General features: G+C 44.5%; 1 protein-coding gene across 2 annotated transcripts in view; it reads left to right on the top strand.

Moving 5' to 3' along the window:
• Positions 1 to 16,863, top strand: part of LOC126425077 (gamma-interferon-inducible lysosomal thiol reductase-like) — a 362,141-nt gene that overhangs the window by 319,048 nt on the left and 26,230 nt on the right. For both annotated transcript variants that reach the window (XM_050087990.1, XM_050087988.1), the window contains exon 2: positions 9,312 to 9,461. In XM_050087990.1, the coding sequence (XP_049943947.1) occupies positions 9,312 to 9,461 (150 nt within the window). The remainder of the gene's footprint in view (positions 1 to 9,311; positions 9,462 to 16,863) is intronic.

The following is a 16,863-nucleotide window of genomic DNA, read 5'->3' as shown; positions in this document are numbered from 1 at the left end:
TCCACTGCGGCAAGGCCGTTGCCGACACAGTGATATAGGGAATGAAATTTTTATGAAAGTATTTCGTAATATAAATAATTTTCCATTAATTTAAATTTATGAAAATCGGTTTGTGACTTGTAAGAAAACGTATGTTAGGGGATGAGACTTTCTATGCAACTGCCACCACGAAAACTCATAAGGCAAGTTTAACAAGGAGCTCCGGCTCCAGCTACCAGAACCGCTTTTTGGTCAGAAGTACATCCGGAAAAGACTCTGCTTCTATGGCCTTAATTAGCGTGGAAAGTTTAGGTGATGTTGCGTTTTGTGAAAAACATAGTTCCATTAAATAAAAAAAAAAATGTTGAGACCATACAGTCTACATAAGCAAAGCAGCGGGTGGTAAGCTAGTTTACTATAAAATAGAAATTTCAACCAAAGATATTGTGTCATAATTGTCTAAATGAAGCCGCACGGAGTTGCCGCGTGGTTTGAGGCGCCGTGTCACGGTTTACATAGCCCCTCCCGCCGGAGGTTCGAGTCCTCCACTGGGCCTGGGTGTGTGTGTGTGTGTGTGTGTGTGTGTGTGTGTGTGTGTGTGTGTTGTTCATAGCAAAAGTTAGTTTAAGTAATGTGTAAGTCTAGGGACTAATGACCTCAGCAGTTTGGTCCCTTAGAAATTCACACACATTTGAACATTTTTGTCGAAATGAAAGTAAAATGTTTTTGTTTCCACTCACTAATCGCATGAAAATGAACTACATAAAGAAATAAAAAAAGAATTTTTTCTATTTGATCTTACACATTTTGGTAAGAAATTTTAATTTGTTTTAACGACTTGCATTTTCATACAATTAATAACTGAAATTGACAAAATGTTTTGTTTATTAAAAATGATTCAAGAATATGAAGAAATCGCATTACGTAACAATTTGATCTGCTTTACAGTATGGTCTATTTTGGTCGAAGATCATTTTCCAGCACAGACTCCTACGAACAGTCTAACATTCTCCGTGGTGTCTGTTTGTTCTAAGTCACGTCTCCCTACTACTTTCGCGCAACGACGCTCTGAGCGTGTTTTTTAGGGAATTGACTAGTTTGAACATGGGACCTGTTGCTGGTAAGGAGACGCCAGACCACACATGACATGTAGAGTTCAGAAGAGTTCAGTGAGACTAGCGATGATATAATCAAATACTTAATGATTTCAGCGTCAGCTCCACTGCACTCCCTGTAAAAGAATCTTAATACTAACTAAATTTAGTGGAACGGGTTCAAGGCTTTCCTATTTTTAGTTCGCTGGTAAAATAACGTCGAAAAAGCAGTTAAGTTTACCATTGGAAATTTTATTCTACTCACAAAACATTGTTTATAAATTGCACTATTGATAAAAGGAAATATTTTAATACAGGATGATAAAAACCAACTGCATTCAACAAAAATGTGAACGAATATTCCCTGAATGGGTTTCCAAGTTCTACAATGGATCGAAGGATGACCTATGCCATATCACATCTATAATCTATGTTTAAGTTAAGTTTCATAAAAGAGAAAACTATCAAAACGGTCTACAGTGACCCTCAATTATCTTTAATTACTTATTTAACTTGTCGTAAATTACAGTGGCTGATGTGGCTTCTCAATAATTATATAACAGAAAAATCATCGGGTTTCAGATTTTAACTTCTAGTAGCAAATGTGAATACCATGAGCTTTAATTGACGATCGACACTAGTATTACGCAAAAAGGGGATGTGAGACTTCTGCAGTTCTGAGTGAAGCCTTATGACTCTTATGAGGCATCGCGTGTGTTCATTACCTTGTCGTTGGTTAGGCAGCGTCAGGGTGCGGCGGGCGGCGCAGCTCCACACACCTCGCCGTCTCGGAAGCAACTCTCTCTAACTTCTCCTTACTACAATTTACTGAAGTTGGTTTAAGAAAAGCTATCTGTCTGTGTTTTCAACTGACCAATCAGGGTCTCAATGTTAACCTTAAGCTCCGCCTACAAAGGTTCTGTCCATCCAATGAGAAACATTATACTTTTTGTGGTGGGGCAATGTTTTTAATGTTTGCAACGTAACAGAGACGCGTATAGTCTCACGCTAAAACTTTCAGCTAGTGTAGCCCTTTTAGTGTTATAGTAAGATCTATACTGTTCTTCTGGAGGGCTCTATCTTTTAACATGGGCTGGGGGTGGTCCTGGCGGTCAGCCGCGATGTGGGTGTCCGTCCCTTATCATAGGGCCTTCTAGCTTAACACGGTTCTGCTCTTGGCTTCTGTTCTCGTTTCTTCCCTCGGAAGACATGCATTTAGGCGTTCTTGTGTTAGTCTGTGGTATTCCATTTGCTCACTCGTTGATCGTATTACTTTGGTTAATTTAATGTCAGGATTTATTCGGAGCTATGTGACATACTGCCGGATTTTCTATCATGTCAGGGTTTTCATGGAAGGTGTTGGATTTGCCTGACACCTTACAACAGTTATGTTGGCGTTTTTCGCAATGTCTAGCAGGAGTCAGCCCAAACAAGTACTGCTCATCATGTTTTTCATGCTGCACCAAACTTTGGTCTGTTTCCCAGTATAAACAGAAATCATTTCTTAAAGCAGAATTTTACGTGCTCACTCGATAGGGCGGCCCAAAATTACTCTAATGCGATATTCGGTTTGGTGACATGCATTAACAGTGACAGTAAAACGAGGAGAGTAGCCGTTACTCCACGACCGACTGACCGGCGCCGCCATCTGCCAGCGACACTCAGTGCGGGCCAGGGTGGCGTGCGAAACGACCAAACTGGCCGAGGACTGGACCGCTGGAGTTGCAGATGTTCTGCGTACTTTACGGTCAACGTTAATAAGTATCGATAGAACACGTGTGACAACAGAACAATTTGGAACCGCTCTGTTGCATGACCACATAAAATTCCGCTTTAAATACAATCTTGTTTCTACTGGGAAAAACTGACGTTTTACATTCACATTCGGCATTGCATGGAATATGTGAGGAGTAGTAATTACCTGGGCGCACTCTAGCTCCACATTTCGAAAACGAAACTACAACATATAAATCTTGCTCTTGGCAAAAATCTGCGCTGGGTAATGGTTCTTCAAATGGCTGTGAGCACTATGGGACTTAACATCTAAGATCATCAGTCCCCTAGAACTTAGAACTACTTAAACCTAACTAACCTAAGGACATCACACACATTTTTGCCCGAGGCAGGATTCGAACCTGCGACCGTAGCGGTCGCGCGGTTTCAGACTGTAACGCCTAGAACCGCTCTGCCACTCCAACCGGCCATCGTCACCAATTTAATGTGCAGCTGACCAGAAGAAGACCTCTACATTCCACGTTTCGTAAAGGAACACAGCGAATCGAGTATGTAACTGCTGTCCAGTACCCATCCAAGAGCACAAGATTTCTCCAGATGCGCGAAATTGAGGAGATTAGCACGCGTTTTCGGTGTGCAGTAGATGTGAAACTATTGTGATGATATAAGAGACGGTTAAGAACAAGAAACGGATATTCTTTATGCATGGTGGAGCTCCATACGAACGGAGTTTGCAGCCTTTTACGTAAATCATCTGCGGCATCAATTCTAAAGTATTATTCTAGTGTATGGGCTCATTGTCGAGAAGGTATTAGTAAGAGAGAACTTAAACACATGCACTCCTAAGGCTATAAGGTTCTGCATTTAAAACAAGCTATAACGTCAGATCGTTGCGGTATCCGACCTATTACTCGTATGGAATGCAACGCTATTACTATCTCCTTGTAAGAAACGTATTTCCAGCGCATGACATACGTTCTCCTTGCAGGTTTCTCTACGCTAAACTACGGTGAAAAACTATGAAATGAAAAACTACTTCCTTAAAACTTCGATTCTTTGTGATACATGTACAATATAGCTTTCCATAGTGTATAGCGTCCACTGTTCTCGTCCGATCACGAATCAGAAACTGCACTACGCTCGCCAAAATGTTCAAATGTGTCTAAATTCCTAAGGGACCAAGCTGCTGAGGTCATCGGTCCCTGCACTTACACATTACTTAAACTAACTTACGCTGAGAGCAACACACACACCCATGCCCCAGGGAGCACTCGAACCTCCGGCGGGAGGTGCTGTGCAATCCGTGACAAAGCGCCTCAAACCACGCGGCCACTCCTCGCAGCTACTGTGCTCGTATAAAATGATCGTTAGTAGCGGAGAACACCTCAAGCAAAGAATGAGATGATGCGCGTTCATGTTACGGCGCGCCAAACGGTAATTTTTTCATAATGGGGTGGTTGCGCCGGCCTGTGTTGCCGAGCGGTTCTAGGCGCTTCAGTGTGGGACCGCGCGACCGCTACTGTGGTGTGCGTACTGTAAGACCTTCGGTACACACACCAGCAGATTACTTGACTTGTTGCTCTAACGAAGTAGGCGAATGTCAGCAATATGTCTCGTGGTCTTATCGTCGTGTGTTTATCTTCCGCCGTTAGGTCAGACGATTGAAATGCCACTTGCAGCTTAGAGTAGCAGATTGACGGTAACCAACTTTAAACAGAACTTGATTAATTTTCACACACGTTTATTAAAATAATAAAAAGGTATAGATATTACGTAACTTGATTCTGGATGCTGTTTACAATGGACAATCTCAAGTTCCTTTGGTCTTGGTACGTTAATCTTATTCTCACATATATCTCTGATACTTGACAAAGTGTCTATACATTTATCTTCATGGCTATGTGCAGGAATATGGTAATCTTATTAGGCGCAAATTGAAACTTGACTATAGACTGGTACAGACAAATGTAGAACTTGTACAGACTGGTACAGACTAATGCAGACTGGTACAGACAAATGCAGACTCACTAATCGGTGGTCTGTACACTCGTTATAATACCTCGCACGTTCATATATCACTGTGCGAGTGTGATCCGCGAGGAGAAAAGGTTCTACGTTAGCAGCAATCTCATTGGCTGCACTACATGTTAATACGCAGATCGGTGGAAGCAGAATTCGGTACATCTCTATGGCAGCGCCATCTCGTAGTGCAGAGACAGACGAGTGCTGCGCCTGCGCTGTGGTGCTTAGCGGGGCGCGCTCTAGTGGGAAAGTTGTGTACCCGCTGACTACACGGATCTATGTACACAACAGCTACGTTCGCAGGTTCGAATCCTGCTCAGAGCCATTTGAACCATTTTGGAGAGGTTGCTGACACACAATGTTACGGCTCTCTGTTGGTCAGTACCTCGTGTCCTGTGAATTCACATCACTGGAAAGATGAAACCAAGATTTGTCACTGATGTAATGAAATGAAATGAGCGTTTGGCGTCACTGGCCGGGAGGCCCCTTTTGGGGCAGGTCCAGCCGCCTTGGCGCAGGTCTTACTACATTCGACGCCACATTGGGCGACGGGAGAGCAGGATGGGGATGAAATGATGAAGACAGCACAACACTCAGTCCCTGAGTGGAGAAAATCCCTGACCCAGCCGGGAATCGGGCCCGGACCCGTAGGATAGCAATCCGTCACGCTGACCACTTGGCTATCGGAGCGGACACTGATGATGTAATAGAAAGGGTCTGACAAACCACCGTTGATGTTGTTCAAAAGCCACGTGCAGTAATCTACACTTTTCTGACTCGTCCTCCCGTAACTGCTGCACAAGCGTCACAGGAGCTGGCTTCAGATTAAGACTTTTCAACATCTGCTGGCAAACGATCCTAGTTACATGCGTAAGTTGGGCCAATTTACGTGTCGACTTCTTTGAACTCTGAACAATTCTTCTGCGAATATCGGCAATAACTTCTGGTGTGCAAACTGAAGGAATTCTTTGTCGTTTTACATTTTGCACAGATCTGTAGGTGCACCAGTTTTTACACAGACTCTGTATTGCTTTCTTTGCTGGTGGTCCTTCATCCGGATAGCATACCATGAAAATTTCGCGAGTTTCCTTAACCGAATTTGTTTTCGCACATGCTTCCATAGTTCTTCATTCTATCGAGAAAGTCATTTTGCAGACCGCAAAGAGGAATTTCCAGTGCCGCTAATGAAAAAGCTGAAATGCTGAGAGAAGAATAGTAACAGTCGATTATTGCATAAAACAGTCCATTGTTGTAGCTCTTTGCTCTGTTTCAGAATTCGAAATGCTGCATTCGCGTCTCATACCTAATGTCGCTAATGAAAAAGCTGAAATGCTGACAGAAGAATAGTATCAGTTGATTATTGCATAACACTGTCCATTGTTGTAGCTCTTTGCTCTGTTGCAAAGTCGAAATGCTGCATTCACATTCAAATGCGAGGAGGACCGCTTTTAAGTGCACTGCCCTGTAAATTGGGTGCCGTGTCTTCGGTGACACACCCGGCATGTAATATGACGAAAAATATAAGCCTCTCATCAACACTCCCTTTGTGTGTGTGTGTGTGTGTGTGTGTGTGTGTGTGTGTGTTGTGCTTGTGTGTGTACTGTGCCACGCGGGATTAGCCGAGCGGTCTAAAGCGCTGCAGTCATGGACTGTGTGGCTGGTCCCGGCGGAGGTTCGTGTCCTCCCTCGGGCATGGATGTGTGTGTTTGTCCTTAGGAGAATATAGGTTAAGTAGTGTGTAAGCTTAGGGACTGATGACCTTAGCAGTTAAGTCCCATAAAATTTCACACACATTTGAACATTTGTGTGTATTGTGTCTGTTGAACAGGGATCTAGAAACAATGGAGAGGCTCCGTCCCACCATAACCCGCAGTGGTCCACAACCCCACAACAGTCCACCCACCCTACTGCCGCCCTTCACCAAACCGAGGGTTATTGTGTGGTTCCGCCTTCGGCCCCCATTGGACACCCCATTCCCGGGAACGTTTCATACCAGACGAGTGTAGCCCCAAATGTTTGCTTGGTAGTGTACCTATGGTGTGCGCATACGTGGAGAGAGTGTTTGCGCAACAATCGCCGACATAGTTTAACTGCGGCGGAATAACGAGAACCAGCCCGCATTCGCCGCAGATGGAAAACCGCCTTAAAAACAATCCACAGGCTGGCTGGCACGCCGGACCTCGACACAAATCCGCCGGGCGGATTCGTACCGGGGACCGGCATGCCCTCCCGCTCGGGAAGCAGCGCAATAGACCGCATGGCTAGCCGGGTGGGCTCCCTTAGGGTACTTCCACATCTAATAATTTTGCTCCGTTTAGAGCGCCGTGCAAAGTTGTATCCGCTAATAAGTGCTGAATCCATCACAAATCTGGCCGACATTCTTATTTTGTTCACTAAGCGACTGCCGTACACGGCTTTTACCTACGCCATGGAATTCACAACCAGACCCTTGCCTTTGTCCGTCTTCAGTGCGTTTTATCGTGTAAGGCACCTTCATCATCTACATCTACATCTACATCCATACTCCGTAAGCCACCTCACGGTGTGTGGCGGAGGGTACCCTGAGTACCTCTATCGGTTCTCCCTTCTATTCCAGTCTCGTATTGTTCGTGGAAAGAAGGATTGTCTGTATGCTTCTGTGTGGGCTCTGATCTCTCTGATTTTATCCTCATGGTCTCTTCACGAGATTTACGTAGGAGGGAGCAATATACTGCTGGACTCTTCGGTGAAGGTATGTTCTCGAAACTTCAACAAAAGCCCGTACAGAGCTACTGAGCGTCTCTCCTGCAGAGTCTTCCACTGGAGTTTATCTATCATCTCCGTAACGCTTTCGCGATTACTAAATGATCCTGTAACGAAGCGCGCCGCTCTCCGTTGGATCTTCTCTATGTCTTCTATCAACCCTATCTGGTACGGATCCCACACCATTGAGCAGTATTCAAGCAGTGGGCGAACAAGCGTACCGTAACCTACTTCCTTTGTTTTCGGATTGCATTTCCTTAGGATTCTTCCAATGACTCTCAGTCTGGCATGTGCTTTTTCTGACGATCAACTTTATATGATCATTCCATTTTAAATCACTCCTAATGCGTACTCCCAGATAATTTATGGAATTAACTGCTTCCAGTTGCTGACCTGCTATTTTGTAGCTAAATGATAAGGGATCTATCTTTCTATGTATTCGCAGCACATTACACTTGTCTACATTGAGATTCAATTGCCATTCCCTGCACCATGCGTCAATTCGCTGCAGATCCTCCTGCATTTCAGTACAATTTTCCATTGTTACAACCTCTCGATACATCACAGCATCATTTGCAAAAAGCCTCAATGAACTTCTGATGTCATCACCCAGGTCATTTATGTATATTGTGAACAGCAACGGTCCCATGACACTCCCCTGTGGCACACCTGAAATCACTCTTACTTCGGAAGACTTCTCTCCATTGAGAATGACATGCTGCGTTCTGTTATCTAGGAACTCCTCAATCCAGTCACAGAATTGGTCTGATAGTCCATATGCTCTTACTTTGTTCATTAAACGACAGTGGGGAACTGTATCGAACGCCTTGCGGAAGTCAACAAACACGGCATCTACCTGTGAACCCCTGTCTATGGCCCTCTGAGTCTCATCGACGAATAGCGCGAGCTGGGTTTCACACGACCGTCTTTTTCGAAACCCATGCTGATTCCTACAGAGTAGATTTCTAGTGTCCAGGAAAGTCATTATACTCTAACATAATACGTGTTCCAAAATTCTACAACTGATCGACGTTAGAGATATAGGTCTATAGTTCTGCACATCTGTTCGACGTCCCTTCTTGAAAACGGGGATGACCTGTGCCCTTTTCCAATCCTTTGGAACGCTACGCTCTTCTAGAGACCTACGGTACACCGCTGCAAGAAGGGGGGCAAGTTCCTTCGCGTACTCTGTGTAAAATAGAACTGGTATCCCATCAGGTCCAGCGGCCTTTCCTCTTTTGAGCGATTTTAATTGTTTCTCTATCCCACTGTCGTCTATTTCGATATCTACCATTTTGTCATCTGTGCGACAGTCTAGAGAAGGATCTACAGTGCAGTCTTCCTCTGTGAAACAGCTTTGGAAAAAGACCTTTAATATTTCGGCCTTTAGTCTGTCATCCTCTGTTTTAGTACCATTTTGGTCACAGAGTGTCTGGACATTTTGTTTTGACCCACCTACCGCTTTGACATAAGACCAGAATTTCTTAGGATTTTCTGCCAAGCCAGTACATAGAGCTTCTTTACTTTCGAATTCATTGAACGGCTCTCGCATAGCCCTCCTCACACTACATTTCGCTTCGCGTAATTTTTGTTTTTCTGCAATGCTTTGGCTATGTTTATGTTTGCTATGAAGTTCCCTTTGCTTCCGCAGCAGTTTTCAAACTCGGTTGTTGTACAACGGTGGCTCTTTTCCATCATGTATGTTTACTGCCAGTCGTTACGGAAGATATTATGTTACAGATATTTGCTGATAACACAGCCACAGTTGGCGTCTACTATGAAACGCTGAGCCTACCGTGCAAAGGATTCTTCATAAACCAGCTGCTTCCGGCTTACAGACAGGCTCCAGATCGTATCAACGTTGCACTGGTGCCATTTGGCAAAACTGTGGTAAGTAACATTTTCTCTCTACTTTCTACTGTTTAAGACGATTTAAACACAGTAAACTACATGTAAAGCTTTATTTCACAGCACTCATCAGTGTTACATTACACACACACACACACACACACACACACACACACACACACACACACACACACACCTGCTGCAGAGGACAGCACATTCTACTCTATACATCTACATCTACATTTACATCTACATACATAGCCTGCCAACCACCCTACGGTGAATGGCGGAAGGTATCTTGTACCACTAGTACTCGTTTCCTTTGCTGTTCCACCCGCAGACAGAGCGCTAGATAGACGACTGCCTATATGCCTTATAGTATTAACAAAATGAAAAAATTCGACACATTTCAGTCTTAGCATCATAGAAAGAGCTCATTCCTTATCAAGACCAAGCTTACGCCAGAAACAGGCATCTTAAATAACACTTGCTAGGAAATCAGCTGGAACGTTTTGTATTTCGTTTTCCTTTTTTAAAAAAATGAAGGTAACATATATCTTCATATCACAGCTTAAAAGGCACTTCCTAAAATACACAGCGAACAGCGCCACAAGTAAAAGCATAAGGAATTGCAAAGCATGAAAATGGGTATTACCCACATAATCAGCCATCTTCCCAATACCAAAACACCTGACTAGTCAATAAATAAATTACTGTCCAAGGCAAAAGTGGATCCAAACCATTTTCCACAGCACAGCGACGCTCCAGGAGGCTCTATGGTCGGACCACCACTAGCCCAGACACATCTCACTACAGCCCGGCAAATGCCAAATCCAGCTGCCCGGCTGTACGAAGAAGCACTCCCTGTGTCTAACCACTTAGCGTCGAATGGCGTTGCCACAGTGGTAACATCGGATCCCACTGGATCACCGAAGCTTAGCGCTGTCAGACTTGGCTACCACTTTGGTGGGGGTCTGCCGAACACTGTTGGCAAACAGTGTGCAATCAGCCTGTGAGGCCAGTGTGGTGTGCGTACTGTAAGACCTTCGGTACACACACCATCAGATTATTTGACTTGTCGCTCTAACGAAGTAGGCGAGTGTCAGCAATATGTCTCATGGTCTTATCGTGGCGTGTTTATCTTCTGCCGTTAGGTCAGACGATAGAAATGCCACTTGCACGCTTAGAGTAGCAGATTGACGGTGACCAACTTTAAACAGAACTTGATTAATTTTCACACACATTTATTAAAATAATAAAAAGCATAGACATTACGTAACTTGATTCTGGATGCTGTTTACAATTGACAATCTGAAGTTCCTTTGGTCTTGGTACGTTAATCTTATTCTCACATATCTTTGATACTTGACAAAAGTGTCTATTCATTTATCTTCATAGCTATGTACAGGAATATGGGTAACCTTATTAGGCACAGACTGAAACTTGACTATAGACTGGTACAGACTGGTGCAGACAAATGCAGACTGGTACAGATTGACTAATCGGAGGTCTGTACACTCGTTATAATATCTCGTGCGTTCATGTATCGCTGCGCAAGTGTGATCCGTGAGGAGAAAAGGTTCTATCTTAACAGTAATCTCATTGGCTGCGTTACATATTAATACACGGATCGGCGGAAGCAGAATTAGGTCCATCTCTAAGGCAGCGCCATCTCGTAGTGCGGAGCCGGACGAGCGCTGCGCCTGCGCTGTTGTGCTTAGCGGAGCGCGCTCTAGTGGGAAAGTTGTATACGCGCTGACTACACAGAACTATGTACGCAACAGCCAGTTTAAGAGCTGCTTGACTGAGAAGTAGCGGCTCTCGTCACGAAAGCTCACAACGGTCGGGAAAGCGGTGTGCTGACCAAACGCCGCTCCACATCCGCTTCCAGTAACGCCTAACGGCAGAGGATGACACGGCGGTCGGTCGGTGCTGCTGTGCCTCGAGAGGAATGTTAATACGAAGTTAGAGGTTATTCGCACCCGCCACCCGTACTCGCCATCTTCCTGTACATCAGCAAACAGCTGTTAATTGCTGCTCACCCTGTTCGTCGGGACATTTTTGTGTGTGGAGAATAAGAGTGGTCCACCTACTCTTCCATGGAGGACTCCTGACCATACCCTAGTCTCTGACGATTCGAGAAGCTGGACGTTCTTTCTGCGATACTTCAGCCACTGTACATAATTACTGGCAGCGCTGGTCACGAGTATGTACGACCATGCTCTGGACAGCCACTTGGCACTACCGAGAGGGAAGACCATCGTGTTTGGAGTATGGCTATGGCGCATCGTACTGCATCTGCAGCAGCAACTGCTGGTTGGCACAACAGTGAGACAACAAACCGTTACAGATCGGTTACTTGAAGGACATCTCCTACCCGCACGGCCTGTAGCGTGCTTTCCAATGACCCCGAACCACCACCATTTGCGACTTCAGTGGTGCCAAGTGAGTACTCATTCGAGGGCAGGGTGGAGGTCTGTTGTGTTTTTCGATGAAAACTGGTTCTCTCTTTCGGTGCCAGCGATGGCCATTCGTTCGTTAGGAGGAGGCCAATGGAGGACTTTCAACCAGACTGTCTGCAAGCTAGGCACACTTTACACACACCTGGAGTTACGGTCTGGGGTTCGATTTCAAATGACAGCAGGAGCACTCTCGGGGTCATCCCACGCACCCTGACTGCAAATTTGTACTCAGCCTGGTGATTCGACCTGTCACGCTGTCATTAATGAACAGCATTCCAGAGAGCGTTTTCCAACAATACAACGCTCGCCCACATACCGCTCTTGTAAGCGAACATGCTGTACAAAATGTCGACATGTGCCTTGTCCTGATCGAACACCAGATCTGTCTCCAGTCCAGCACAAACGAGACATGATGGGGCAGCAACTCCAGTGTTACCCACAAATAGCATAAAGTGTTCCTATATGGAACGACCAAGTGTAAAACTGGCGTGGAACTCCATACTACAAACTGACAACCGCACCTATACAACACAATGCATGCATGTTTGCTTGCTTGCGTTGAACATTCTTGCAGTTACACCTGTTGTTCATGCACCTGCTTTCACAGTTATAATGGCTTATCTTGCGCTTATATTACCTGTGATCTAGCAATGTTAATCACTTAAATTGTTACCTATACAAATGTGTTCCCGAAATTTCATTACTCTATTTTCATCATCATCATCATCATCATCATTTAAGACTGATTATGCCTTTCAGCGTTCAGTCTGGAGCATAGCCCCCCTTATAAAATTCCTCCATGACCCCCTATTCAGTGCTAACATTGGTGCCTCTTCTGATGTTAAACCTATTAATTCAAAATCATTCTTAACCGAATCCAGGTACTTTCTCCTTGGTCTGCCCCGACTCCTCCTACCCTCTACTGCTGAACCCATGAGTCTCTTGGGTAACCTTGCTTCTCCCATGCGTGTAACATGACCCCACCATCTAAGCCTGTTCCCCCTGCCTGCTACATCTATAGATTTCATTCCCAGTTTTTCTTTGATTTCCTCATTGTGGACACCCTCCTGCCATTGTTCCCATCTACTAGTACCTGCAATCATCCTAGCTACTTTCATATCCGTCACCTCAACCTTGTTGATAAGGTAACCTGAATCCACCCAGCTTTCGCTCCCATGCAACAAAGTTGGTCGAAAGATTGAACGGTGCACAGGTAACTTAGTCTTGGTACTGACTTCCTTCTTGCAGAAGAGAGTAGATCGTAGCTGAGCGCTCACTGCATTAGCTTTGCTACACCTCGCTTCCAGTTCTTTCACTATGTTGCCATCCTGTGAGAACATGCATCCTAAGTACTTGAAACCGTCCACCTGTTCTAACTTTGTTCCTCCTATTTGGCACTCAATCCGTTTATATTTCTTTCCCACTGACATTACTTTCGTTTTGGAGATGCTAATCTTCATACCATAGTCCTTACATTTCTGATCTAGCTCTGAAACATTACTCTGCAAACTTTCAATCGAATCTGCCATCACAACTAAGTCATCCACATATGCAAGACTGCTTATTTTGTGTTCACATACCTTAATCTCACCCAGCCAGTCTATTGTTTTCAACATATGATCCATAAATAATATGAACAACAGTGGAGATAGGTTGCAGCCTTGTCTTACCCCTGAAACTGCTCTGAACCATGAACTCAATTTACCGTCAACTCTAACTGCTGCCTGACTAGCCGTCTAAAGACCTTTAATTGCTTGCAAATACTCTATTTCTTGAGTTCTAATTTTTTTCCGCCAATGTATCGTCGTGGACAGTGGTAGATAAAACTTCACGATGGGTGGAGGTTTCTTCTGTCTTTAAAGTCAACTTCACCAAAGATATCCGTGCATATTGATATCCGCTCAGACATCAAATCACTTGCTTGTGACCTGGTGTCTGGTGTTAACCAAATGACATATAGGAAACTTATAACAGTTACGTAACGGCCTTGCCGCAGTGGATACACCGGTTCACGTGAGATCGCCGAAGTTAAGCACTGCCGGGTGTGGCCAGAACTTGGATGGGTGACCATCCCAGCCGTCATACGCTGTTGCCATTTTTAGGATGCACTCAGCCTCGTGATGCCAATTGAGGCACTACTCGACCGAATAGTAGCAGCTCCGGTCGGAGAAAACAATCATAACGGCCGGGAGAGCGGTGTGCTGACCACACGCCCCTCCTATCTGGATCCTCACCTGAGGATGACACGGCGGTCAGATGGTCCCGATGGGCCACTTGTGACCTGAAGATGGAGTGCTATGCTATAATAATTACGAGAAGCGAAAACTGTTTTCCGACCATACATTTACCAATTAATCTTATTAACTTTTTAATTAATTAAGCCGTAGGCCTGTAACTACATAACTGAGATCGTGAGTATGTATGCAGTAAGAATCCGCGACTGGGAACAAGGTGTTTATTTTCTTAAGCTCTCTTTCTTTGTTAAGTGTCCCGAGTGGAGAGAAGCTGAGGCCTTTCCACGCGGTTTATACATCTGAGGTATGTCTGCGTTTCACACGCCGACTTCGTTTACTGCATGTAATTCATTACCACATGAGTGGACAAACGCTCTTCCTCTTTTAAAGAAAGTGGGAAATCAGCTGTCTCAATCCTCATCCCATCTTCCTGCCCAAAATTTTTGACAGATGAATGCATTCTCACTCTTTTAACAAGATCATTGTAAATCATTTAACCCAGTCTCTCTTTGTAGTTAAGCGTTCGTACAAAGCATCTCCCTCTAACTGCCACTATCCACATATGTCCCTTTCCCACTGTTTCCTTTACCTCCCATTGATTTACAGTATATCCCACTATCACTCCTATCTCTCTTTCTCTCTCTCCCTATTACAATGTCTCCTTCTGACTTTCTTTCCCACTACTATTGTCTCCACCATAAGTTGGTAGCTTAATAATTCTGAGTAATCCAGCTCCTGCACACGCATCTTTAAATTTTCGGTCCAAAATGCGCCCTCCCCTATTTTACTCCCCAATTTGCCGGTCTGGGAGCGTCCAGACCCCCAAGACTATGGATGATCGACCCATCTGTATTTTTAAGTTCCACTGTCTGTTGTCTCTTTCGGTCCCAGTGCACCTATCTCCATCTATTTCTCGTTCTCTTTCACTGACGTCTTTTTCTCCTCCACCACCACCACCACCTCCTTTCCCTTCCTCTCACACTGCCACTGCCTCCTTGCTCTGCCGCCGCCACCGTCTCTTTGCTGCTGTATTCCAGCACAAAAAGTTATGGGAGGAAGACGGAATGGGTACTGACTTCCCTGTCAGTCTTTCCGAGAGGAACATATCCGCCATATTTGTGCTCTGATAGGAGTATTTTTCTGCTACTCCCCTTCTTTTCCTTGCTATAGTAGTGTGTGCTGCTTATGTAAAACGAATTATGTACGTCACCAAAGTTTTGACTGTTTGTTTATGTGCTTGGAAATACTGTATACTTTGATACATTCAAATAACAAATAAGTTCGCATCGTAAGAGAGTAAGACAAAATAGTTTGCTTTGTATTTCTTCCGAATACTTTGCTCGCCGATCGCATTTCATCGAAAATTCGCAGTTAATGATTTGTAAAAATGTTATTAGAAATATTTCATTGAATTTTCAGTCATGCTAATTTTATAAAATCTCTGACCTTGATTTTAAGTTTAGTTTGGTATGTTAAGACCTTTTTCAGCACATTTTTTCCAGCACTACGCTCGGCATATTTGTGAAGGCATGAAGTGTCCACCTTAGAGACAGCAAGTCGCAAGGTTTTATTCGTGAGAAGATGCCGACTAAAAACTTAGTTTGGTGACGTCCGAACTATTTCGATGAGCCTACAGTCCCTGCCATGTGTTCACTACGTCAGTTAAAATTACATTTACGCCTAAGACCGAATATCAGGCGCATTTTTTATGTGTGTTAGGTCTGTAACATAGACCTCGATAACGGACCATGACTTCGAAAAAAGTTTCAAGGTCCTCAGAAAATTGTCTTAAGGATTTATGGTACAAATTTCGACGATCTGCTATGAATATAAATCATAAAAGTTGCCATTACCACAATTGGTACTTTTCGTACTCAAAAATCATGGTTTTTGTAGTAGTTTTCTCACGGACCGCTGATGAACAAATAGAGCCTAAGGTCGGTGTTAGACCGCTCCTAACGCAGGAGAATCAACTGATCTGCCCAATTTGGCTGGACCGGAGGACGTATGTAATGTTTAAATTTTGTCCCTGTAATGCAGGACACCTCCAGTATGCCCGTTCTTCCGATGTATATACAAACAGTCGTTAGGCAAAGGGTTCTCCAAAACATATGACCGCTTACCTCTGTTATGAATAGGAGCCAAGATATGAGACCCTGAAAAGTCGCATCTTCCCGCACAGACGGATAAGTACACTAGCGGGAAAAAAATTAGTACACCCTTTCAGGGATTTCCAATTCACTCAAGATTTATTGTTGCAACACTGTATATGGAGTACACGAAATGATTACATTTACACATCAATAGCACAGGCGATTCTGAGGTGTGAGGTATCGAGCCATGCTGGAACACCCATATTAGTACGTGGTGCAGTCTACACAGGCGGCAATGCAGGCGCTGAATCTGGCATCCAGTCGATCGTACAAAGGGAAACGTTATTCCACGACTGCTCGGCGTGTTCACGTAGTTCTGTAATAGTTGTTGGTTGATGAACCGCACCAGTCACTCCTCGTCCCATCGTAGCCCACACGTGCTCGTTTGGAGACAAGTCCGCAGATCGTAGTGGCCAGGGAAGCTGCGGCGCGTCTTGCACAACACGGGTAGCGTGTGGGCGGGCATATCTTGTTGGAGCAATACGTTACCTTTCTTTTTCAAAGAAGGCAGAAGAATGGGTATAACAACATACTGCAAGTACCGAGCGCTGATTAACGTCCCCTCCAAAAACAGCACATGTGAGCGACAGTTGTA

This window comes from Schistocerca serialis, chromosome 10 (genome assembly GCF_023864345.2).
Source record: "Schistocerca serialis cubense isolate TAMUIC-IGC-003099 chromosome 10, iqSchSeri2.2, whole genome shotgun sequence".
NCBI classification, from domain to species: domain Eukaryota; kingdom Metazoa; phylum Arthropoda; class Insecta; order Orthoptera; family Acrididae; genus Schistocerca; species Schistocerca serialis.
This window is presented reverse-complemented; position numbering and strand designations above follow the sequence as displayed.